The 24,646-nt window shown below is 23.3% G+C and overlaps 5 protein-coding genes across 8 annotated transcripts in view; 2 read left to right on the forward strand and 3 right to left on the reverse strand.

Moving 5' to 3' along the window:
* Positions 1-104: 104 nt before the first annotated feature.
* LOC122500966 (dynein regulatory complex protein 8-like) lies at positions 105-1,687 on the reverse strand. The gene is made up of 4 exons (XM_043610156.1): positions 1,195-1,687; positions 901-1,017; positions 695-815; positions 105-597 (listed from the first exon to the last, which is right to left on the reverse strand). Coding segments are annotated over exons 1-4 (513 nt in total). The 5' UTR covers positions 1,196-1,687; the 3' UTR covers positions 105-323.
* Positions 1,688-2,015: 328 nt separating this feature from the next.
* Positions 2,016-7,208, forward strand: LOC122500962 (putative leucine-rich repeat-containing protein DDB_G0290503). 3 transcript variants are annotated; one of them, XM_043610149.1, is made up of 3 exons: positions 2,016-2,143; positions 2,574-2,698; positions 3,097-7,208. In XM_043610149.1, the coding sequence occupies exons 2-3, from the start codon at positions 2,588-2,590 to the stop codon at positions 6,001-6,003; spliced, it is 3,018 nt and encodes a 1,005-aa protein (XP_043466084.1). In that variant the 5' UTR covers positions 2,016-2,143; positions 2,574-2,587; the 3' UTR covers positions 6,004-7,208. The 3 variants fall into 3 exon arrangements, with proteins under 3 accessions (XP_043466084.1, XP_043466082.1, XP_043466083.1); XM_043610147.1 differs by having other exon boundaries at positions 2,085-2,275; XM_043610148.1 differs by having other exon boundaries at positions 2,091-2,247.
* A 1,906-nt stretch (positions 7,209-9,114) lies between these two features.
* Positions 9,115-9,907, reverse strand: LOC122500969 (U1 small nuclear ribonucleoprotein C-like). The gene has a single exon (XM_043610161.1). It carries the CDS (start codon positions 9,697-9,699, stop codon positions 9,256-9,258), a length of 444 nt encoding a protein of 147 aa, XP_043466096.1. The 5' UTR covers positions 9,700-9,907; the 3' UTR covers positions 9,115-9,255.
* Positions 9,908-9,982: 75 nt separating this feature from the next.
* LOC122500968 (peptide deformylase, mitochondrial-like) lies at positions 9,983-13,912 on the forward strand. 2 transcript variants are annotated; one of them, XM_043610159.1, is made up of 5 exons: positions 9,983-10,075; positions 10,381-10,626; positions 10,786-11,163; positions 13,245-13,385; positions 13,647-13,912. In XM_043610159.1, exons 2-4 carry the CDS (start codon positions 10,462-10,464, stop codon positions 13,347-13,349), a joined length of 648 nt encoding a protein of 215 aa, XP_043466094.1. In that variant the 5' UTR covers positions 9,983-10,075; positions 10,381-10,461; the 3' UTR covers positions 13,350-13,385; positions 13,647-13,912. The 2 variants fall into 2 exon arrangements, with proteins under 2 accessions (XP_043466094.1, XP_043466095.1); XM_043610160.1 differs by having other exon boundaries at positions 10,013-10,147.
* A 3,510-nt stretch (positions 13,913-17,422) lies between these two features.
* Positions 17,423-24,646, reverse strand: part of LOC122500971 (tachykinin-like peptides receptor 99D) — a 46,872-nt gene continuing 39,648 nt past the window's right edge. Inside the window, exons 4-5 of the mRNA XM_043610162.1 lie at positions 22,255-22,706; positions 17,423-17,731 (exon numbers count right to left, since the gene is read on the reverse strand). Of these exons, the coding sequence (XP_043466097.1) occupies positions 22,418-22,706 (289 nt within the window). The 3' untranslated portion in view covers positions 17,423-17,731; positions 22,255-22,417. The remainder of the gene's footprint in view (positions 17,732-22,254; positions 22,707-24,646) is intronic.

The raw sequence follows: 24,646 nt of genomic DNA on the forward strand, positions 1-24,646 counted from the left end.
TATAATATATTATTATTTTTACTACTATTTTTCAAGACTTTAGAGAAGCAAATATTTTTTATAACATGTGAGAAGGTACATTTTTTTTTTGATAAAATATAGCATATAAAATATTCAAAGTTTAGATCTGATTTTTACTCACAATTTTTTTTTTACATATATTCTAACTAAGGAAAAGGTTTTTTTCGTATTTTAAATCCGGAATCGTGCAATTATTTTTTGAATAACATGCTGCCAAGTGCTCTTTTTTTCGAAGCGGATGCAATTAATTCTTGTTCTCTCTCATAAATCGAATAGACATTCAATTCATCGGGAATTTTATTCTAAATTGAAAGAAAAATTGTGCTCTCTATATATTTGTGAAAATTGAAAGTAAAATAACTTACTATCAATAAATTTATGTAGTGTTCATAATTAATTCGACCAGTTTCTGGTTCACAAGCAATGGCCATCATTTCATTAATTTCTTCTTTTGAAAATGGTTCACCAACTTCCATTAAAGCTTTTTCTAAATCTTTTCGCATAATATGACCACGATTATCCACGTCTAATAATTTAAAAGCCTTCAACAAGTCCTCCGGATCTGCTGGTCTAAATCTACGATTTAAAAATTTTTTACAATTTAAAATTTAGCTTCTTTTATAGAATTAGATTCAATTTTCGAATTTTATTTTTCGTTTTTCTAAGAAAATACTTTCGCTCGCTGATTGATTTGCACATGTACTCAACAAATCGTCCTTGTGGTACACAATTATTTTCCACATCTTCAACTTCGACTTGTATTTCCTGTAGTTCTGCTTCGGTTATCACACAGCCTGTATAATTTTATTTTTTAATTTGCAAATAACGATTAGGTAATGAATTTTCATCTAAAAAAATGTAAGAGAAGAATTTTCGCACCTAATGATCTTATAATGGTTCCCAAATCTCTGACATCAACTTCATGACTTCTGGCATTGTCGAAAACATCAAATGCTTCGATTAATCTCTTTTCCAATAAAGTCGGTTCCAGTGACACTGCAATTAATTTTTTTTTAATTTACTAATTTAGTTAATTCACTTAAGAGTGCAATAGAAATTAAACGAGAAAGACTCTTCATTAAAATTAAAAATCGAATGCAAAGAACTGCAAAGAAAGCTCCTAAAGATTCTCAAGTTTGAATTAAACATTGAAATTGTGCGAAAAAAATTTACTTTTTTTTGCAATAAGTTAGAATGTTTTCTGAGATTGGAATAAATTTTGGTTTTAAATTAGTTTGAAATCTAATGAAAAATTATTTAAAAGGAATAATTTTGACTCTATGAAATGCACTTTGGGAATTTGTTTAATCAATATCGCTAAGAGAAGACATTTTTAATTTTTAAATTGAAGAAATACTTCAAATAAATTATAAACGAGTCCTTAAGAGTATTTAAAATAGTTTTTTTAATTTAAATTAATTCGCAGACTTATCGATAAATAGATTTTTTTACAACTTACATTCCTCTGGACCAAATTTTGAAAATCTGTTTGCGAAAGTCTTACGATTTAATGATGATTCTACTGACAATTGTTTTTGAATCGAAGATTTCATTTTTTCTTTTCGTTTCTAATTTATAAATAACAAAATTAGCATAAGCATTTTTTTTTAGCAAATTTATTTGCATTCATCTTTTATCTAAAAGAAATTCGATGATCCATTAGGTAAAAATTACCTGAAAATTGTTGGACTAAATTCTTTTTTTCCAGGTGAGAGACTATTTCCAAAAAATAATTATACTCCTTAAATATTTAATTTTTTGATTAATTAAAATTTAAAAATCGCTCATTAATTATTGTTAATAATTAAAATTAATCTGTAATTGTTCTTCTGAAAAATAAAGTAAAAAATACATTTCTTACTAATATAATTTTGTCTTAATTTTGTATTGTATTTATTTTTTGCCCTGTAAATTATGTATTTTCTTAAATTAAAAAAAAGTCAATTGTTGATATTATTATTAATTTAAAATAATAATTCTCCAGTACTGTCAATAATATTGAATGAAGAAAGTGCGCAGGGCTTAAAATTTTCCTGACTGCGCATAGCCGGTGGAGTATAAGACAGAGCAAGAAGAGAAGTGGCCATATTGCATTTTGTAAAAAAGGCAGAGATAGTAGCAGGTATAATATAAAATGCCGAAAGTATAAAATAAATATAATTAAACTTATCTCGTGAGTTTTCAAGTTAATAAAGTTTAAACATAAAAACGAAGACAACAGCAAAGGCAGTAATTTATAACATTACTATTTTGTGTAATAAACATTTCCCCTTGTTTTCATCATTTAACAGAATATTAAGAAAGCATTTTTAACCACAGTTCGAATATATACTCAATCAATTTAATGAATTTAATCAATAGTTTGAGATAAATTTTACTATTTTATCGCTTGATAAAAATTATTTTACAAATTCAATTTGTTTTTAACGTGAATATTTGATTGTTTGTATTGTGGCAAAATGCATCTTGATCTGTTATATAGATGTATTTAAAACTATATTATTGACTTAATTATTTCATATTTAAATTAGTGTTTTCTTTTTAAATTTTAGGTGTTTAAAGTAAAATGAATCAAGAAAATACTTCTGAGAATACTGTGGCAACTGTGCAAACTGTGGAAACTGTTGAAAGTACAGAAACAAATCCAACTGAAGCTGAAGGTGAAAAATTTCAAGACGTGAGTATATTTACTTTGTTTGTATAATAAATGAAGGGTAATTGTTTTTTCTTTCGGAAAAATGTTAATAAATTTCTGTAAATAAGCACTATTTGTTTATTGAGTTTTTTTCTTATGATGCTAGAGAAATTTTGACAATGCGAATATTTTACAAACTTAACCTCAAAAACAAAATCTAATGACGCTAATGACAAATATGTCAAAAAATTATTAAACTCTTAAAGTTTATGAATAATGTTCTTTATTTATAAATTAAAAGAGCGAAATTATTTCCTAAATTCTAATTTATTTGGTATTATAATGAAATCAAGGAACATTTATGAAATTTATATAATAGTGTTGACAGATTATTAGAATAAAGTCACTTACTGAATTTTAATTTGTGTATTATATTTCAGGAAAGCAATAAAGGTGAAGAGATTGTTAACAATGTTCCAATTACTGAAAATGAAAATCAATTAAATGAAAATGAAAATCAATTAAATGAAAATGAAAATCAATGTAATGAAAATAAGGACCAAGTGAATGAAAATGAAAACCAAATTAATGAAGAGAAGCAATCTAATGAAAGTGAGAATCAAGTCAATGGGGAAAACCAATTTTTTGAAAATCAACCCGATGAAAATATAGCAGAAAAAGATGAAAATGTAACGCAAAATGAAAATGAAATACAATCTTGTCCTACGGAATCTGAAATTCCTCTGGAAGGAATTCCTGTAGAAGAACCAGTAGTGGAGCAAAATATCGAATCGAATGAAGAGCCTCAACCGAATTCAGAATGTAATCTTGAAGATAAATCTTTGGTGGCTGATGCAGACACAAGTTTAAAAGTAGAAGACGATTCCAATGTCGAGCAAGAAATTCAAGGAGGAGATTCACAGCAAAAGGACAAAACGAATCGCAATCAGAAACGTGGAAATAAAAATTCAAAAAATGTAAATTGTGACAAGTACGGATGGCCAATTGGTTCCAAGTATTGTACAGAAGTTAATGATTCCTCGAGTGATGTCAATTTTACCGAAGATGTAGATTTAGCGAATTGTGAGGCAAAAATCAAGGTGGATAATAATGCATCTCTAGAAGCTCCTCTACCGGACGAGGAAATTCTTTATGTTGTTAAATCTCCATCGCACAGGACAGCGAATACGAAAAGAACGATTGTAAAGGTTGAGGAGGTCGAAGGAGCAATTACGGACGGTATAAACGCCGGTACGCACGTACCACATTTTCTTAATTATCTCAGTTTGCAGGTCAAATTCAAATTCACTCTCTCTCGACTAACGGATGGAAAATTGAAAATAACGTTTAGATTCGTTGGCAAAGGTGGAGAATCACTAAAGGACATTATTTGTCTCTGGTTGAGACGCAACGATGAGGATAAGGATAAAATATTTTGTGAAGGACTAACTAGAAATAAAGAAGTAACATTGTCGATATTAGCACGAAAATTTCACGAAATAGAAAATCTAAAGGAAGATATTGTAACACTTTACGAGGAAATAAAAACATTAGTTCCCGAATATAGAGGAAAGGAGGGTCTAAGAAGCGAAGAAGAGGCATTTTTAGAAGCGTATAGAAATCTCGATAATAAATTACTCAATCTCATGATGTTGTTGTATAAAGAAAATTGTGAAAGTGATGGTGACAGTAAACTCCTTTCAAAGTTTCGTGATTTGTATTTTTCTCTACAAATAAGTTCCGGTTTTACAGTGAAACAATATCTCTATGTGATTTATTGTTATAATATGATATTCACCCCGTATCTACCTCAAGAATTGGAAGAATTGGTAAAAAAGTACGCGACCATGAAGAATTTAACTTTACCCGATTCTCCCCCATTAGTCATACCGCCATGTGGTCAAAAGTCAAAATTAACCGTCATCAATCCCTTCGCAAAAAAGAATTTACAAGACGGTGATAATGCAAATACTTTCGCCGAATTCGAAATGCCTCCCATTAAAGCAAAAAACAAGGAATCGCCAGAAACGGAAAAACCCACCGAACCCGAGAAGAAAAACGTCCCAAAGAAACGACAGACCTACCGAAGAAATCGCCGACCCTATTACAAGAAAAATCAGAAAAATCCCCCAAATTCAAAACCCCCCCAGAACCAACGAAATCCCCAAACATCATCCCAACCACGAAATAATCTTCGAAATCAATTCAATAATCGCTTTCCCCGCAATAATCGACAAAACCCTCCAAATCAAAGGGAGAATTCCATTCGACAGAATGTACAAAATGCAAGAAAGCCCAGAAATCCCATCGGACAGAGAAATCAGCCCAATGTAAGAAATTCGACAAATAAACGACAACAGACTCAAGGTGGTTCACCAGCGAAAAAACGAACTCCAAATGAAACAATTCCCGTCAATAATGACGCAACCCAACCAAATCCAACGACTAATCAGGAAACACCCGAAACTGCAACATCACGAAATCAAAATAAACGAACTCGCCCCCGTCCACGTCCACGTCGAAAAAACATTTCCAATCAGCAAAACAACGACACCGCCAGAAATCAATCAAGAAATCCCCAAAATCCGAGAAATGCCCAAAATCCAAGAAATAATCAAAGAAATTTACCCAGTCAAAATTCGCGTAATGAAAAGAACTCGAACTCGAATCAATCGAGAAATTCACGATCTCGAAGAAGATCGGATCAACGAAAACGCAATTCAGATCAATTTTTCGACGCAAACAGAATGCAACAACGCAATCAAAGTGGTCAATCGAATAATCACGAATTCTTACTAAACAGTCTACGTAATCAGAATTTAATGCAAAGCAATATGAGAAATCAGGAAATGGGTCGATCGCAAAATTTCCCCCCCAACGATCGTCAATTAATGTTTAATTCAAGAAATCAGAATTTCCCCCATGAAAATTCATCACGTCATAATAATTTTCAATTAAATCAACCAAGAAGTTTATTTGCCCAACAATATTTTGATATGCCGCGTAATCAACAGAATTTCCCCTCGAATAATTCGGGTAATTTTCAATCACAAATTAATTCACGTCGTCCATTATGGTCGTCGTCATCGTCTGAATTTGCCGGCTCTTCACAAAATTATTTCAGTGGTTCGAATAATTTTTCGAATCGAAATAATTCAATGAATCGAAATTCAGGTGATATGTCATTTTCAAATTTCAATAATTCACGAATGTCATTTGATGACGATATGCATCCGCATAATTTTATGAATTCTAATAATCAGCATTGGGATAATGATTTTAATCGAGGAAAACGAAAGAATATGCGAGACGATTGGAATAGTAAACGACCAAAACGGGGAATTTAATTTTTTCTAAAAGAATTTTAAACAAAAGAAAACCCACAAATTCTAAAGGATTAAAAAAAAAAAGAACTGAGTTGTTACTTTTTTTTATTTCGAAAATTTGACTTTTACTTTTTTATTACATATCTTAAAAATTAGTAATAAAAGTAATAAAAAGTTCGGAAAATAATTTTTTTTTAAGTACGAATAAAAAAAGAAAGTCTCGGAAAATAAATAGAGTTCACTTTATATTTCTTCAATAAATGAATAGATTGAATTATTCATTTCATACGAATTAGAATTGTAATATAGATAAATAAGGAAAAAAAATAAAAAAAGAATAAATGTACTTATAGTTAATTTATCGAATTATTGTATGAAGTTGCTTTTTTTAATTTCAAAAATTCAAACTTATTAAAGTTTGATTACTATTGGACTCTCGTAATGGAAAAAAATATAAGTAGCAATATTTTTGTCGAAAGAAATGTGAAAATCGTTGTTAGAATTAAAACATGGGTGAACTTAGCATAATAATTAAAAACAAAGGGTGAATTTAATTTAATTCAAAAAAAAAAAAAAAATTTAACTTAATTCAAAAAAGTGAAGTTAATTTAATAATTAAAAAAGTGTATTTAATTTTAATAAAAAAGGTAAAATTAATTTTTAGTAAATAAATAAGGTGAACTTAATTTAAGTACTAAAAAAGGTGAATTTAATTGAATAGTTAAAAAAGGGGTGAATAATTAGTAATTAAAAAATAAATTAATTAAAGTATAACAAATTTATTATAAAGGAAAAAAATTTATTTTCAGAGACTTTCTTGCAAGTTCTTAAAATTCTTTAAAAAATTCTTTATTATTGAAATAAAGAATATTAATTCTATAGGAAGTCAATTATTATACTTCCATGATTAAGAATAGTAATTAAGAAAAAAAAAATGAAGTATGATATTAAAAACAAAAACAATCTGTATTACTTTTCATTATTTAATATTATGTTAGAGAGAATTGTATAAGAGTTCAATTTTTTTTACAATTTAAAGTTAATATTCTACTTTGTAATTTCGAATTTATACAAGGAAACAAAAAATGTTCAGTATGCATGTAGATTTTTAGAAATAAATTTTGATTTCAACTAATTATTTAAGTATTGGCTAAAATAAAAGTTTTCAGAGATACTTGTATATATTGATTTTGTGAAATCAAATAAATGGAAAAATATATATAAAATTGGTTTGTTGTTCTTTTTTCGGAAAAATTAAAAGATTGATTTTAATTTTTTTAATTTATTTACTTTTTTTAATAAAATACTTATAATTTTCTTTTTTTAATTTTTGATCGTTCAAATGAAAGAAATTGTTTTTTATGGAAAAAATATATTATATATAATATATATTCTCAAAAATTACTGGAATAAACGTAAAAATAAATTATATTTTTTCAAATTTCTGAACGTTCAAATGAACGAGACTGTTTTTTATTGGAATATTATCGAAAATTACTGCAATATAACTAAATTAAATTAATTTTCCAAATTTCTGAAATTTTCTTAAGCTATTAAGGAATAATATTTTCAAAAAATTATAATAAAGAAATTCTTGCAATTAATTTTTTTAAATATTTTTAAATAATTTTTTAAAGATAATAGTTTTTTAATTATATACAATTGAAAAATTTCCAAACAATTGTTTGATAAAATCTATTAAAAATAATTGAAGTTTTGAAAAATATAAATAAAAATAATCGAATTTTTGAAGAATTTTATTTATAACAATCCGAAATTTTAAAAAATCTAAAAAAGTAAATTTTTATCAATATTTATTTTGTTCGAAAATAATTGAATCTTAAAAAATTTACATAAAACAATTTTAAGAATTAGTTTTTAAATAATTTTAATGTAATTTTACGAAAATAATTGAATTTCTTAAAAGAATTTTTGTATAATTTAAAAAAACTAATTAATTTCTTGAGGAATTTTAATTAAAAATTTTGAACATAATTTTTTTCCCCAAAAATGTTAAAAATAATTCTAAAATATTATTATTTTTTGTATATATTAGGATTTTCAGAAATATAGGTATAATTGAAAATACTAAAAATATTGAATTTTAAAAAATTAGAAGCTAATTTTTATTTTTAAATTTACACTTAAAGATTTTTAATTAAAATTTTTGATAATTCAATTATTTTCAAAATTTTGAATTAAAACTCTTCAAGAGTTGATTTTTAAAAATTGTAACAATAAATACTTGAAAAAAATTAATTATTTTCAATTAAATTTTACAAAATTCCAATTATTTAAAACGATTTTTATTTTAGATATATTTGAAAAATTTAAATATCAAAAAAAATGATTCAAGAATAATTTTTGAAAGATTTGTTTATACAAAGTTATTTTTTACACTATAAAAATTGAAATAATTTGCATTTTATACTAAAAAATGTGATATTTTGTTGCAATATTTGTAAGAAAAGTCGAAAAAGTCGCAATTTTTTGAAAATAAATCGAAAAAGGTCTCGATTTTCTTAATTTCCCTGAAAAAAATTTTTTTTCCTGTCAATTCCCTGACTTTACTGACTTTTTACTAACATGTAAGTTAATTTTCCAATTTTTGAATGTTATCAAATGAAAGAAATATTTTTCTGTGTTACAATATTTTTAAAAATTACAAAACTCAACTAAACATGAAAAATATTTTAATTGAACATTTAATTAGTTAAAAATTAATTTCTAAATATGAAAAATATTTTGTAAATAAAATTCAAATTAAAAGAAGCAATAAAATATCGTCGTTCATTTAAACTTTCGAAAGTTTAGAGATATAATAAATTAAATAATTATTTAGTAAAAAATTATAAATTAAATAATTATTTAGTAAAAATTATTAAGCAATTATTTAGTAAAAATGATTAATTAATTACTTAGTGAAAAATTACTCTTTTAGTTACCAAAAATATTTCTTTTCAACAAAATTAGAATTTAAACGAAGTATTAAAAGAATTGTCCTTAATAAGAACGTTCGAAACTCCAAGGACATTATATTTTAATAAACAAATTAAATTATTTAAAACTAATAATAATTAACGTTATCATAACAGCGACTAGATTACGTTTGAAAATTGGTAAAAATCTAAATTTTATATTAATTAAAAAATACATTTATTAGTATAATGAAACTACACGTTAGACGACCAAGAGGAACATAGGCAAACAACACTTACAATTATTTTTTTAAATATTCGTCACACACTACATTTAATAGGATTTATTTTTTTTTTAAGAGGCATTGGGCCTTGGGGCAGTCATGTGTGGAGGTCTCATTGGGCCCATCATGTGACCAATTGGTCCCATGGGCGGCATCATTGGCGGTCTTCCCATCATCGGTGGCATTGGGCCCATCATCATTGGTGGTCCAGGATGCATACCTGGCGGTGGCATCATCGGCGGGCATTGAGGTGGGACACCAGGTCTTGGTTGTAAATTTGGAGGTGGCGGAATTGCAACACCTTTATTTGCAGCAAATGGATTTGATGCTATTTTACCAGCTTTGAATGCTGCTGTTGTTGCATCAATAAGTTGTTGTGCCTGTTCCTCCATCCATTTTTGATAGAAATATTTAACATTGTCCTTGTGCTTTCGTCCTTGACAGTGAGTTTTTCTGACACTCGGCGAATCGTGCGTCAAATATGTGTCACAATAGTCACAATAATATTTTGGCATTTCCACACATAACCTGTTTTTGAAATATGCTTATAATAATTACGCACCTACTTTGTTGGTTTTATTTATTTATAATGATTTAGTGCGTAAGCTTTTATTTTCTATCGAGAAAATATGTTATTTTAATTTGTTAGGTATTTAAACTATCACCACAATATTTTTAGAGAACAAGAAAAGAAACAAGAAAGTTGTTATGTTATTGTTTTTATGTTGCCATGGTCATGGTTGCCAACTTGTCGAATTATGATTTCAAAATTTCCCGCAACAAATCTACTTTATCGACTGATCACAACTGATTAAAAGTCGACGTCGTCTGCTATGTTATTATTAACCTAACCTAAAAATTTTATTCTTAAAGCACTTAAAGTAAAAAAAGGTAAAAAAGACATAACTTTTATACAAATTTAAATAAAAGTCAGGAATTGCTCATAATTAAAAGATTTAATTGGTTCGTATATGTTTATTTAACAGATTCCTTGCATTTTTAATAATAGATAAATTATTTGTTAAAAAAAATGAATTATCCACATGGTTCGATTTCGATTTGTTTATTTAAACGTTTATGAGATTAAAATTGATAGAAATTGTGTAATTCTTGACAATGTTTAATAAATCATCTACAATTATATACTACAAAGTAAATAAATTCCTGTAATGAAATTTGTAAATGAATTTTTACAGGAGAAAAATTTTTGAAACAAAAAAACTTGATTGATAAAAAAGTAATTGTAATTACGGAAAGATTATTCTCTACTTTTCACAATGAATCGACCTTTGCGGGCATTTAAGCACATGATGAGAAATTATTTAAAACCAAATGAAGTGTCACCTCCATATTTTCACGTTTGTCAAATCGGAGATCCAGTTCTTCGACAACCAACAGAACGAGTAGCACCAGAAACAATTCCTTCGAAAGAAATTCAATATGTAAGTATATTTTTTATATAAAATGAAATAATGCTCCCTTAAATATTAAATAAAATATGTATTAAAATTAAATTAAGTTAAAGGGTTTTGATTTGATTTAATTTAAAGAATCCGAACTGAAAAATTTGATTAAATATTAACTAATTGTTTGCTTTTTAGATAATTAAAGTTTTAGTAAAAACTATGAGATTATACGATGCTTGTGGTCTATCTGCGCCACAAATTGGTGTTCCTTTGCAAATATTTGCTGCTGAAATTACTGAAAGACAATCTAGAATTGCTGGTCCAACGAGAAGGAAAACACATAAAATCGAAGCATTTCCATTGAAAATTTTTATTAATCCCGAAATAAAAGTTATTGATCACAGTAAAATTATGTGTCCTGAAGGATGTGTGAGCACAGCACTTTTCGTGGCGGATGTTCCACGTTTTAAGGAAGTTTTAATAACGGGTTTAGATCCTTCTGGAGAAACTGTATCTTGGCAAGCAAAAGATTGGACGGCTAGAATCATTCAACACGAAGTGGATCATTTAAAAGTAATTTTATTCTTTTCTTTTAATATTTTTCTTTCTCTCTCTTTATTTATTTGTATTTTTTTTAGTTAATATATTTACAGGGTTGCCACAGGTCTGGAAATTATTTAATGAATAATTTTAGTTGAATATTTGAAAATTAATTGAATTTGAAAAGATTTGCATTCATAATTTTCATAAACAGATAAACTTCAAAAGGTTTTAATTTGAAATTTTAAAAAATTCTAATTTTGAATGAATTTAGGTAATTAGAAATTTTAAAGAACTTAGATTTTTGAAAAATACTAATAATTCAAATTCTTCTGAACTTAGTTACATTTTTTAATGTATATTTAATTAATTATTAAAAATAATGGATTTATAGGAGAATTTTATTTAAAGACTCTAAAAAAATTGAATTTTGGAGAAGTTGCAAATGATTGCAGAAATTCAATTGTTTTCAAAAGTAATAAAATTCTTGATAGAAATTCAATTATGTTCAAAAATTTGAAAAAATCCTCGTCAAACTTTCAATTATCTTCAAAAGTAATAAAATCCTTTTCCGAAATTAAATTATTTTCAAAAATTATAATAAAATTCTTGGCAAATTTTCAATTTTTTTCAAAAATTATAATAAAATTCTTGACAAATTTTTAATTTTTTTCAAAAATGTTCCTAAAATAATTTTTAAGGTATTTTAATAAAGTTTTCCAAAAGAATTCAATTATTTTTTAAACAAATTGATAAAATTCTACGCAAACATTTAATTATTTTCATAAATAATAATATAATAAAAATTTCACAGGAATTTAATTATATTTACAAATTTTTTATAAATTTCTTCGCAATAATTCCATTATTTTCATAAATAATAAATTTTTTACAGTGATTCAATTATTTTTCATAAATAATAAAATTATTTTTAGGAATTCAATTATTTTTATAGAGAATCAAATTCATTGCAGAATTTAAATTCTTAATATTTAATAATAATATTTATCTAATAATTAATTAATATTTAATAATTCTTAATATTTAAGTTTAAATTTATTTTTAATAGAATTAATAATTAATAATCGAATTTTTCGAGAAATATAATTATTCTTAGAAATGTTATTAAAATTCGTCAATAGAATACAATTATTTAAAAATTTGTTGATAAAATTCTTTATGAAAATTAAATTTTAAGAAACATTCAATTATTCAATAAATTAATTATTTTTGTATTTAAATAATTGAATTCTCGTAGAATTTTCTAATAAAAATTAATATAAAAATGGATTTTAGTTAAAATTTTAGATAATAATTGAATATTAAAAGCATTAAAGCAAGAATTTTTAAAAATAATTCAATTTTGAAAAGGTTTCAAATTAAAATCTTTGAAAATTTGAATCTACCGTATTTTTAACTTATCTAAAAATTCTAAAAATAATTATATTTTAGTAGAGCTGGCTTTACAATTTTTATAAATAATTGAAACTCTAACCGTTTTAAACTGAAATTTTAAAAAATTTTAATTGTAAACAATTTTAATTAAAAATTCTAAACTAGTTAATTTTTTTTTAATTTTGTAGGTAATCAAGTTTTTTTGAAATTTGATGAATTTTTGAATATATATTTAATTGAAAAATTTTCCAATATTCAAAAATTCATAAATCTGAATAATTTAATTCTCAAAAAATAATTAAAATTAATTAATTTACAAAAGAATGTTAGTTCAATATTCTAGAAAATAATTGAATTTGAAATGTAGAAAATAAATTTTCGAAAAGTTAGAGTAGAAATTTTTTTTATTATTTATCGAATTTATTTTGAAATTTTTTTTGTAAGAATGAAAGAAAGCGTTTTGTATTGAAATTAAAAAAATTTCAAAATCTTAATTCACATTTAAAAAAATAAATAATAAAATATTTATCTAAAATCGTTGTTTCGTATAATTTTACAATTAATTTCAGTCTTCGGATCGACTTTCAGAAAAAAAATAAAAATTCTTTCTGGAAATCAGAGAAAAACAAAATCAAATTTGTTTGGCAACCCTGAATAAAGAATTTCTCTTTTAATAAAAATTATAAAATTTGTTTACTAATTCAATTTCTTTTCAACAGGGACACTTATATACGGACAAAATGGATCCAACGACATTGACCATGGAAGCTTGGCAACAAGTAAATAATACCAGAGGAAGACTGAAAATTTCACTATTACCATAAATCAAAAATTAACAAATTGAAGAGATTTTTAATAAGGTATAAATAAAAATTGAAATCAATTTAAACATACTATTAATATATCTACAAATTATAATTTTATTAATTTATTTTCGTTCTTTCTCTCTAATTTATTTAATTCGTAAAAAATTAACAATTTTATTTTAGAAAAAATTTAAAAATTTCATTTAAAATAACTTTTTTTAATTTAAAATAAAAGTGCAAAAATTAAAACCTATAATTTAAAATTAATTTCAACGTTTCTGCCATTTAATTTTAAAAAATCTTTTTTTTGAACAGGATTCATGGTTAGTGCGGGAATATTTAAGAAAGAATTGTACAAACATACATTTATCTTCATTTACGTACACGGAGTTATACAATTTCTTAACGCTATTAATTTTTTTTTATACATTCATTTATACATATACGTATTTAGAAAGCGTTTGGTTTTCCCAGAGTATTTTCGCTCCACAATATTAGCTGAGAATTTATATCCAAGTCAGTATCAAATATGAATTTTCATAATATATCAGAAAATGTCTTCTAATTTTCTATATATATAATTATCTATAGTTGTTCTTTTTCACAAAAAAAAATTGTCGCATTTAATTTATATTTGTTTATAAAAAGAAATATTAAAATTTTTTTGATTTTAAATCTGCGTATAAAAAAGAATTTATTAATGAATTATTTTTCTTTTTATGCTACGGAAAAACAAATTTATCAGAAATGTTTTCCTTATTATTTTTTTTTGCGTTTATTTATTTCAAAAAACTTTTTTCAATTTTTTTTCAATTCTCAATTTCTAGTCTAAATTTATTATTCTGAATTAGAAAAAATTTTTTTTTTTATTTACTATTTTGATGGATTTTTAATATAATTTTAATTATATTCATAGATAGTAACAGATTTGTTTTAAATTAAAATTTTTCTCTGGAATTTTATTATAGTCTGTAAGCTCTTGATTTTTCTGAATTGTTTTTCAATTGTATTTCAATTGTTTTTCAATTGTATTGAAAGTGTTTTTTAATAGTATTTCAAATGTCTTTAATTGTTTTGTTTTTTTTAATTATCTTTTTATTGTTTAATTCGTAAAAGAATACGAAAACAAAAACAATTTAAAAAAATTTTAAATCTTAGAGATTTATTTATTTTTATTAACTAATTGTGTTTGAAATTTGTTGATAAATTGTAAAATATCGGAATATGGAACTATATCTAATTTTATTATCTAATATATTGTATTTATATGTACATTTTTAATGTATACATATGTACACATATAGTACAGTGTTCATGTAACATTGATTGTTATCAAGTTTATTCCCTTAGAAAATACAGTATTCAATACTATTTTATTTAATTCAGCGTCTGCAATAACGTGTTACATAAGTTATTGGTCCATTGAATTTTTCTTCTTTAACATTAATATTGAAAAATTACTTTTTTTTTCTCTCGTTAGAATTCAAAGTTATACTTGAATGATTTTTTCATAACGAATAAAATATAATTCGGGTCAAGTTGCAAAGAAAAGTCAATAATATTCACATTTCGCTTGTTTTTTAAATTATGAAAAGAAATATTTTTTCTTTATAAATTATAAAAACAATTTTTCTTCGTAAATTATAATAGACGTATTTTCTTTATAAATTATAAAAATACATTTTTTTCTTTATAAATTATACATAAAGATATTTTTCTTTCTCTTTTTCTCAACTATTGATAAACGTAAAAATAAAATAAAAAAAGTAGCGCAACATATTTAAATATATATTGAAATATTTAGTAACAGTAAATATAATTATCTCATCTTCTCTACATAGACACATAAAACTATTTTTTTATTTAAAGAAACAGAGAACTTTTCTATTAATAAAATTTTTTTTATTAAAATAAATTAATATTAAACTTAACTAATAAAAGCCAATCACAGAAAATGTTGAATTATTTACTTATTGAAATAAATTTGCAAAACTAATTAAAGGCACGCTATATTCAATTTTAATAAAACAAAATTGAAAAATCAATTTTTAAATAAAATTCCTTCTTTTAATAAAATTTTAAAAAGATTTTAAATAAATTTTTGAATAGATTTTTAACAAATTTTTAATAAATTAAAAAAAAACAATAAAATAATTATGCAAAAAGAAATAGATAATAATATTTTTTCCCCCATTTTTTTTATAGTAAAGAAATATTTTTAACTTTATGAGTTTTGCGACGCTGTATGAAACTTTCGTTCGAAGATTCTTTTTTTTCAATAAGTTAATAATATAATAATTTATTGTATAAATATTTAAATTCGTTTCTTATTAAATATTTATCTATTATAATGTATAACAGACGGCTCAGCCGATGGAAAATTACAAGTTTTGTAATTTTACATAGAAATACCTATATTTTATTACTAGTTTATAAATAAACTTTATTTTCTTATTATTTTTTATTCTTTTTTTTTTTGACAATTTTCAAAATAAATTGAAAACATATTTTTACTTTGTATATCGAGTGATAAATTTTTTTTTTGTTAGTTTGCAAAATTGATTGAAATCGTTTGAAATCATTTATAATTTCAAGTGATTTCTATTTATTATTTATTTATTTGTAATATTAGTATTTTATTTAGGAAAATTATGAATTATAATAAAAATTTAATAGAAATAGAAATAAATAAATATAAAAAATTTTCGTTAAGTTTTGAGGAATTTTTTCACAATAAAATTGAAAAAGTAAATGAATGAATTTCTCAACCTGCAATAATATTAATTTTCGTAATAATAACAATAAAATTATAAATATAAAAATAAAATAAATTACAAGCATTATATTATTTTCTATTTAATGTCAATATTCTTTTTAGAACAAAAGCCGGATATTGAAAAAAATTAAATTAAATTAAATGTTTGACTATAAACTGACTTTTACTACTTGGACGTAAAAAACTATATGTCTGACTATCATTAACATCTACTACTTAGAGTGCAATAATATTTATTTGAAAAAATGCCGTCTGACCAAAAACTACCTCTACTACTTAGAGTGAAATATTATTTTGAAAAAATTATGTCTGACAAAAACTGATTTCTACTACTGATAAAAAATTGTGTTAAGTAATGTAATTTTTAAGATACAAAAAATTCTTGTTAACATATGAATAATTTTTTATCGTCTGACCAATACTGATTTTTACTACTGCGAATATAAAATTTTACAACAATATTCTCAAAATAATTAATGTCTTGAAACTTTAATTTTTTATTTTCGAATTATAGGCGCGTATAATATTTTTGACTGACTATAGACTGACATTTACTACTTATTTCTAAAAAAATATTTTAATTCGACAAATCATAAATAAAGAATAAAAAATTTTTAAAGACAATTTAAGAAATTTAAAAGTTTGTCAGCTATTTCAAATGAAAGATTCTGTCTGACTAAAAATTGACTTTTACTACTGAATCCTGAAAAAAGTTTAATTAAACAAAACTGTAAATATAAAGAATAAAAATATTTTAAAAACAATTTAAGTAATTAAAATATTCGTCAGTTTTTTAAAATAAAAAATTCTGTCCGACTAGAAATTGACTTATACTAAACAATAAATAATAAAGGAACAAAAAAATTTTCAAATACAATTTAAGTAATAAGAATTTTTTATATAATTCAAGTAATTGCAGAAATTATATAAAAACAAGTTCTGTCCGACTAGAAATTGACTTTTACTACTGATTTCTATAAGAAATTTTATTAAACAAAACAAATAAAAGAACAAAAAAATTTCAAAGACACTTTAAGTAAATATTTTTCACTTGTATAAATCAAGTATTGCCTGACGAGAAATGGACTTTTACTACTAAATCCTCGAATAATTTGTATTAATAAAGAAAATAAAATTATAATAAATTAGAAATTTTTTTTTATGATATTAATTGAAACTATAAATAAAATACGTATTATAAACAGTCTAAAAACTATATAAAAATTTAAAACATAATAATTGTTATTTCTTTTGTTAATTACAAATAAGAGCAAATTTTTTTATAGAGACACTTATGAAAGGATTAATTATATTATTGCAGGTTGATTATAAATATATACTATATAGATTTTCGCAATTAATTTCTATATAAATTGTTTCTCGAGCTTTATTATAGAAAAAATTTTTCTTTTTCTTTTTATTATTATTATTATTATTGAACATGAAGTCGATCAGCGTGAAAGATATATTATAGCTATAGTAAATTTTTCTTCTTTTTTTAAAAATTATATCCAAGTGTGAACTCGTTGTTCTTGCGATGAGTCCTCTAATTGTCAGGAAACATGACCTGGATGATGAGCGTTTCTCCATTTTCTGCCACGAGATCGAGGAATTCGTACGTTACCTTAAAAGAAATGTAAAAAATCTTCTTAATTATAACCTAGACTGGCAAAATTCTTCTGAAAATCTAAAAATTGTAATAATTTTTTTCTCAATTTTTCAATTTTTCCAATTTTAATTTTTCTTCTTTCTCATTTTTGTAATTATATTGTATTTTTTTTCGCATTTTTTCATTGTATTTTTTGTATTGTAAATTGTAATTGTAAATTTTTTTCTATTTCAAAAAGAATTTAGAGCAAATTAATTTAGTGTAATGATAAGAATTCTTTTTGTAATTACTTTTGAATTTAGTTTAATAAATTTTTTTCCGGAAATATATTTAAGTTCAGGTTACAAATTCAGTGGAAACTTTTTTTTCAAATTATTCTTCAATTTAGATTTAAAAAGGAGAATTGTTTTTCAAAACTCATTTTTAATAAAAGTTTTTTGTTGAAATTACTTTGAAATTTAGTTTAATAAAAAGAATATTTTTGGAAATTATTTTTTAATTTAATTTAATAAAACGAATATTTTTGGAATTATTTTTCAATTTAGATGGAATTCCAAGAATTTTAGTTTACAAGAAATAAAATAAAAATTTGTCAATTAAACAATGATTATTGTGATAAAAAATATTGTCATTTTTAGATTTTCATTTTGTCGAGAAGTTGAATAGAGTTTTCAATAAAAAATTGCGAGAGAAAGATATTAAATTGAAGATAATGAAAAATGCTTCAATTGCCTCTTTAGTATATAAACATAGACAAATATTTAAATATTTCAGAAAAGTGTGTCACTTTTTTTTTAATATTATAACAAAGAGATTTTTTGTTTCCGAGAAATATGTTAAATGAAGAGGAAAAAAACGTTGGAAACAAGTAAATTAAGAAAAAGAAGAAAAGAAATAAAGAAGCTATAAAGAAAGATATAATATTTAATAGAAGTAAAGAAGAGAACATTCTAAATTTAAATTAGGAAAAATATTTACTAAGTTGAATTAGTGACCGACTTTTTGCTTTTGAATTTGTAAATTTTACTAATAAATAGTAATTTTTACTAATTTATTAGTAAACTTTAATTTTAGTTTAATTTTATAATTTAATTTTTTTATTAGTAAAATTTAATTTTAGTTTTATAATTTAATTTTTTAATTACTAAAATTGAATTTTAGTTTTATTTTATAATGTAATTTTTTTATTAGTAAAATTTAATTTTCTTTACTAATAAATAGTAATTTTTACTAATTTCTTACTAGAATTTTATTACAAAGTAGTAATTTTTATTAATTTCTTAGTAAACTTTAATTTTAGTGTAATTTTATAATTAAATTTTTTATTAGTAAAAATTAGTTTTTTTTTACTAATATGTGAATAGTAATTTTTACTAATTTCTTACTAGAATTTCATTGCAAAATAGTAATTTTTATTAATTTCTTAGTAAACTTTAATTTTAGTTTAATTTTATAATTTAATTTTTTATAAGTAAAAATTAATATTTTTTACTAATAAATAGTAATTTTTACTAATTTCTTACTAAAATTTAATTACAAAATAGTAATTTTTACTATTCTCTTAGTAAAATGTCATTACAAAATAGTTATTTTTACTTATTTACCAGCAAAATTTACAAATTATAAAGAAAAAAGTCGGTCACTAATTCAAATTAGTAAACACTTTTACTAATTCAAATTTAAAGAGATGATAGTAAAATAAAAAACAGAAAATAATGGAAAGAAAGAAGAAAAAAAGGAAATTTGTAAAAAAGAAAGGAGAATATATAGAAAAAAAATAAGAAAGAAAAAAATTAAAGACGTACCTAATGAAGAACAGAAAGGAAAGAAAGAATGAAAGAAGAAAAAAATAAAATGAAAGAAACAAAGAAACGACAGAAATAACGGAGAAAAAAGAAAGAATAAAATAAAGAAAGAGGAAAAGAATTAAAGAAAAAGAGAAAAAAAAGAAATAAAGAATAAATCAAAAAATCAAGGAAAGAGAAAAAGAAAAAAATATGAAAAGATAGAAAAAGGAAAAATAAAGAAAGAAAGAAGAAAAGGAAGGAAGAAAATAACTAAAAAACGAAAAAAAGAAGAAAGAATTAAACAAAGAAACGAAAAAAATAAGGCGAGAAAAGAAAGATTAAAATAAAAAGAGAAAAAGAAAGAAATGTGGATAAAGTAAAGAAAAAAGAAAAGAAGAAAGAAAGAAAGAAAAATGTAAAGAATTAAAGAAAAGAAGAAAAGAAAGCAGAATGTAAAGAATTAAAGACAAAAAGAAAAGAAAGAAAAGAAGGAAAGAAATAAATAAAAAAAAGATGAAAAGAAAATAAATAAAAGAAAGAAGAAAAGATGAAAAGAAATAACGAATGGAATAAATGAAAAATAAAATTAAAAAAGAGAGAAAGTAGAGAAAAAAAGAAAGAAATGTGTAAAAGAAATAAAAATATGTAAAAAAAGAAAAAAATTAAGGAAAAAGATGTAAATAAGATAAGAGAAGGAAGAATGAAAAAACCAAAGAAACAAAGGAAAGAAACAAAAGAAAGAAAAAAAGAAGAGGAAAAAATAAATAAAAGACGAGAAGAAAGAAAGAAAAGGTGAAGAAATAAAAAAAATGAAAAAGAACGAAAGAAATAAAGAAAAAATGTAAAAAAAGAAAAAATAAATAAAGAAGAAAAAGAAAGAAAGAAATAAGGAAAGAAAAGAAATAAAGAAAGAAACAAAAGAAAGAAAGAAAGAAAGAAGAGGAAAAAATACGTAAAAAACGAGAAGAAAAAAGAGGAAAAAATAAAAAAAGAAAAAGAACGAATGAAATCAAGAAAAATAGAAAAAAAGACGGAAAGAAAAAAAAGAACGAAAGAAATAAAGAAAAAATGGAAAAAAAGAAAAAAGAAATACAGGATAAAAAGAAAGAGAAAAAATAAAGGAAGAAAATAAATTAGGAAGAAATAGAAAGAAAGAAAAAAGAACGAAAGAAGAAAAATAAAGAAATAAAGAAAGAAAGAAAAGAAAGAAAGAAAGAACAGGAAAAAATAAATAAAAAACGAGAAAAAAAAGAGGAAAAAATAAAAAAGAAAAAGAAAGAAAGAAATAAAGAGAAAATGGAAAATGAGAAAAAATAAATAAAGAAGAAAGAGAAAGAAAAAAATAAAGGAAGAAAAGAAATAAAGAAAAATAGAAAAAAGGAACGAAAGAAGAAAAAGAAAGAAATGAATAAAGGAAAAATAGTAATATTAAAAAAGAAATACAGGTGAAAAAGAAAGAGAAAAAATAAGGGAAGAAAATAAATAAAGATAGAATGAAAGACAGAAAAAAGAACGAAAGAAAGAAAGAAGAGGAAAAATAAATAAAAAACGATAAGAAAGAAAGAAAAGAGGAAATAATAGGGGAGAGTGGGGCAAAATGGGGTACCTTTTTGAAATTGTCTGTTTACAGAGAACCAAACGAATAAATCGATTCAGCTAAACTTCAGAATTCTTCTTTGTACACTTAGCTTTGAGGAAATTATGATAATAGCGGAGAAAAAAATTTTTGAAAGAACTTATATCGTACTTTCTGAGAAAGTGCTAAAATCCCAATTTGGCCCACCCGTGGGGCAAAATGGGGTGGCATCAAATAACTATACAAAACATTGAATATTTTTTCAAAATTCATTAAATTCTTGTTGTATGAGATTATAAATACAAACACAAAGTAGGATTCTTCATTATTATGAAAAAACAAGTAATATTTATTAGAATTTAACAAAAAAACATGGATATTGCAAAATATCGATATATCGATAATGAAACATCGATAGTATAAATGCCTCAAAGCAAAAATATTGATTCTTCTGCAGGAAACCTTTAAATATGCATAATATAATGTTTTTAAATAGTTTTAATGAAACGGCGTAGCATCCGGCATGCCCCACACTTAGGTACCCCATTCTGCCCCACACTGCATATTAAAACAAAATGCAATGTTTACAAGTTATTGTAAACAATTAAACAATCTATTCTATTGGAAATTACTCTAGAATAAGTACTGAAAAAGATCCCACACTTGCCAATTTAAATGCATTATCCCAAAAAGTTTGGTAAGCACTTTAATTTTGAAAAAAATTCATATTTTTTTGGCTTAAAACTTAAAAGTTGTATAACTTTCAAAAAAAAATTTTCTTTGGAATGTCTTCATAATTAATAACAGTTTCTTATCAACATGAATGATATATGTCGAGGATAAAAAAAATTAAAAGTACCTATCATGGAAAAACAGAGGTACCCCATTTGACCCGCCTACCCCATTTTGCCCCACTCTCCCCTACAAAAAAGAAAAATAACAAAAGAAATAAAGAAAAAGTAATTAAAGGAGAAAAAGAAAGAAAAAAAAATAAGGGAAGAAAAGAAATAAAGAAAATAAGAAAAAAAGAAAAAAAGAAAAAAGAACGAAGGAAGAAAAAGAAAAAAATGAATAAAACAAAAAAGAGGAAAAGAAGCGAAAGAAAGGAAAGAGAGAAAGAAAAAGTTGAAAGAAAGAAAAGAAGAACTAAAAAGCAAAAAAAATTTGATAAATACGTTTAATTTTTTTTTTTTTGGTTTAAATGGAAGTGTCGATTGATGAGAAAAATTAAATTTTGTTGACGATGTTGATGATGGTGATGATGATGTTGACAGTACTCATGGTTTTTTTTCAAGTGCAGGTGATTTTCAGGGATTGTCAAAAAATATCGTCGTTATTTCATTCGGGTCGCGTTACAAATTCACTCTGTTCATTTTGCCGATTATCACCGAGCAGAACATCAAGCTCGAGGCATGACACACTCCTGGGAGATGTTGAGGATGTCGATGTGCAAGGATGATCCAAGGACGAACAGGACGTACCGTTCCGTGAGATCCTAATGTGTGCATCGGGACTTCCGGCGCAGCTGTATCGCGATGTGACTGCTTCCGATCGCGTCAGCGTTGGTTCCGGCATTACATGCACCCATGGACACCATGAGAAGAATTGCGCGAATCCACGACGAAATCTGCAATAAAACAATTATTTATTATTATTATTATTATTATTATTATTATTATTATTATTCGCGTTTATCTTTATTTTTTGTGTCTGACTATAAACGGACTCTTACTACTGACAACTTGAAAAATTTCTATTTAACAAAACTGTATAAAATAGTAAAGAAAATATTTTTTTGAATGTAATTTAAGTAATTTCAAAAATTGTTTGCTGTGTGAAATGAAAACAATCTGTTTGACTAGAAATTGACTTTTACTACTGAATTCTAGAAAAAATAAACGATTTTTCACTCTTTATTTGTATAAATTTGCCAGGTATATAATAAAAGTAAATAAATCTGTCTGACTGAAAATTGACTTTTACTACTGATTTCTGGAAATTTTTTTTTTTAAACGAATGAAACATAATTAAAGACTAACATTTTTTTTTATAAACAAGTGAAGTAAATTTAAAAGTTTGTTAGTTATTTAAAATAAAAAATACTGTCTGACTTAAATTGACTTTTACTACTGATTTCTGGAAAAATTTTTTTTTAAACGAATGAAACATAATTAAAGACTAAGATTTTTTTTATAAACAAGTGAAGTAAATTTAAAAGTTTGTTAGTTATTTAAAATAAAAAATACTGTCTGACTTAAATTGACTTTTACTACTGAATTCTAGAAGAATTTTTATTGAACGTAGGGCGCAACTAAAAATAAAGGAATCAAAAACTTTTTTTTAAATATAATTTTGAGTAATTTAAAGATTTGTCAGTTATGTAAAATAAAAGAATTCTGTCTGACTAGTAATCGACTCTTACTACTGAATAATAGAAAACGTTTTATTACATAAAATTATAAATAAAGAGAAAAAATATTTTAAAAGACAATTATTGAAGTAATTTAATAATTTCTCATTTATATTGAAATAAAAAATCCTGTCCGATTAAAAATTAAGTTTCACTACACATCTATATAAAATTATTCTACAAATTCCATAAAATAAAAATTGAGGAAATTAAAAATTTTACAATAAACGAATAATTGGAATAATTTATGAAAATTTTTCGATAGAATAAACAAAAATTATTATGTCTGACTAAAATCGCCACATTCTACTGATTTATTAGGTGAATTCATAAAAAGTATTTTCTAATATGACAAATAAATTTCGAAATTTTTAAAATCTATAAATTATTATATTTTTCTTTTATTTCGCACTTGTAAAGTAATAAATAAATATTATTTCTAATATTTTAAATTCAATATAATCGAGGAGAAATATAAAAATCGTGATTTTATTATGTTATACTTCCGTTTTTCGATATATACGAACTAAGATATTTTCTCAAGAGGGGAAAAAATGGAATAAAAAAATAAAAATATATAAGATTTGAAATTTTTCAATAAAAGTATAGAAATAGTGAAAAAAAACAAGAAAATAAACTCTTCGTTTATTTTATAATTTATAGATGAAGAAAAAGTATTTTCTTTTTTTAGTTAAGAATTACAATTTGAAAAAGTATAATAAATATAATAAATATATAATATATATAATAAAAATAATAAATAAATGTTAAATTAAAATTAAACAATTAAATTATTGGATTTTATTAAAATTTTTATAAAATAATTAAATTTTTCTCAGAATTTTATTACAATTTTCTAAAATAATTTAAATTTTGCTTAAAAAATTTTATAACGAATTAAGAAAAAAATTCAATTCTTTTGTGAAATTTTATTGAAAATAATTAAATTTTTGCAAAGATTTTATTTATTAGTTAAAAAAATAACTGAATTGTTTCTTAAGATTTTTAAAAATTTTTTGAAATAATTGAATTCTTTCGTGAAATTTTATTAAAAATTTAAAAAAATTGAATTCTTTTGAAGGATTTTTAAAAAGTTTAGAAAATAATTGATTTCTTTTAAAAAATTTTATATCGAATTAAGAAAAATATTGAATTCT

This window comes from Leptopilina heterotoma, unplaced genomic scaffold (assembly GCF_015476425.1).
Source record: "Leptopilina heterotoma isolate Lh14 unplaced genomic scaffold, ASM1547642v1 Lhet_192, whole genome shotgun sequence".
Taxonomy (NCBI): domain Eukaryota; kingdom Metazoa; phylum Arthropoda; class Insecta; order Hymenoptera; family Figitidae; genus Leptopilina; species Leptopilina heterotoma.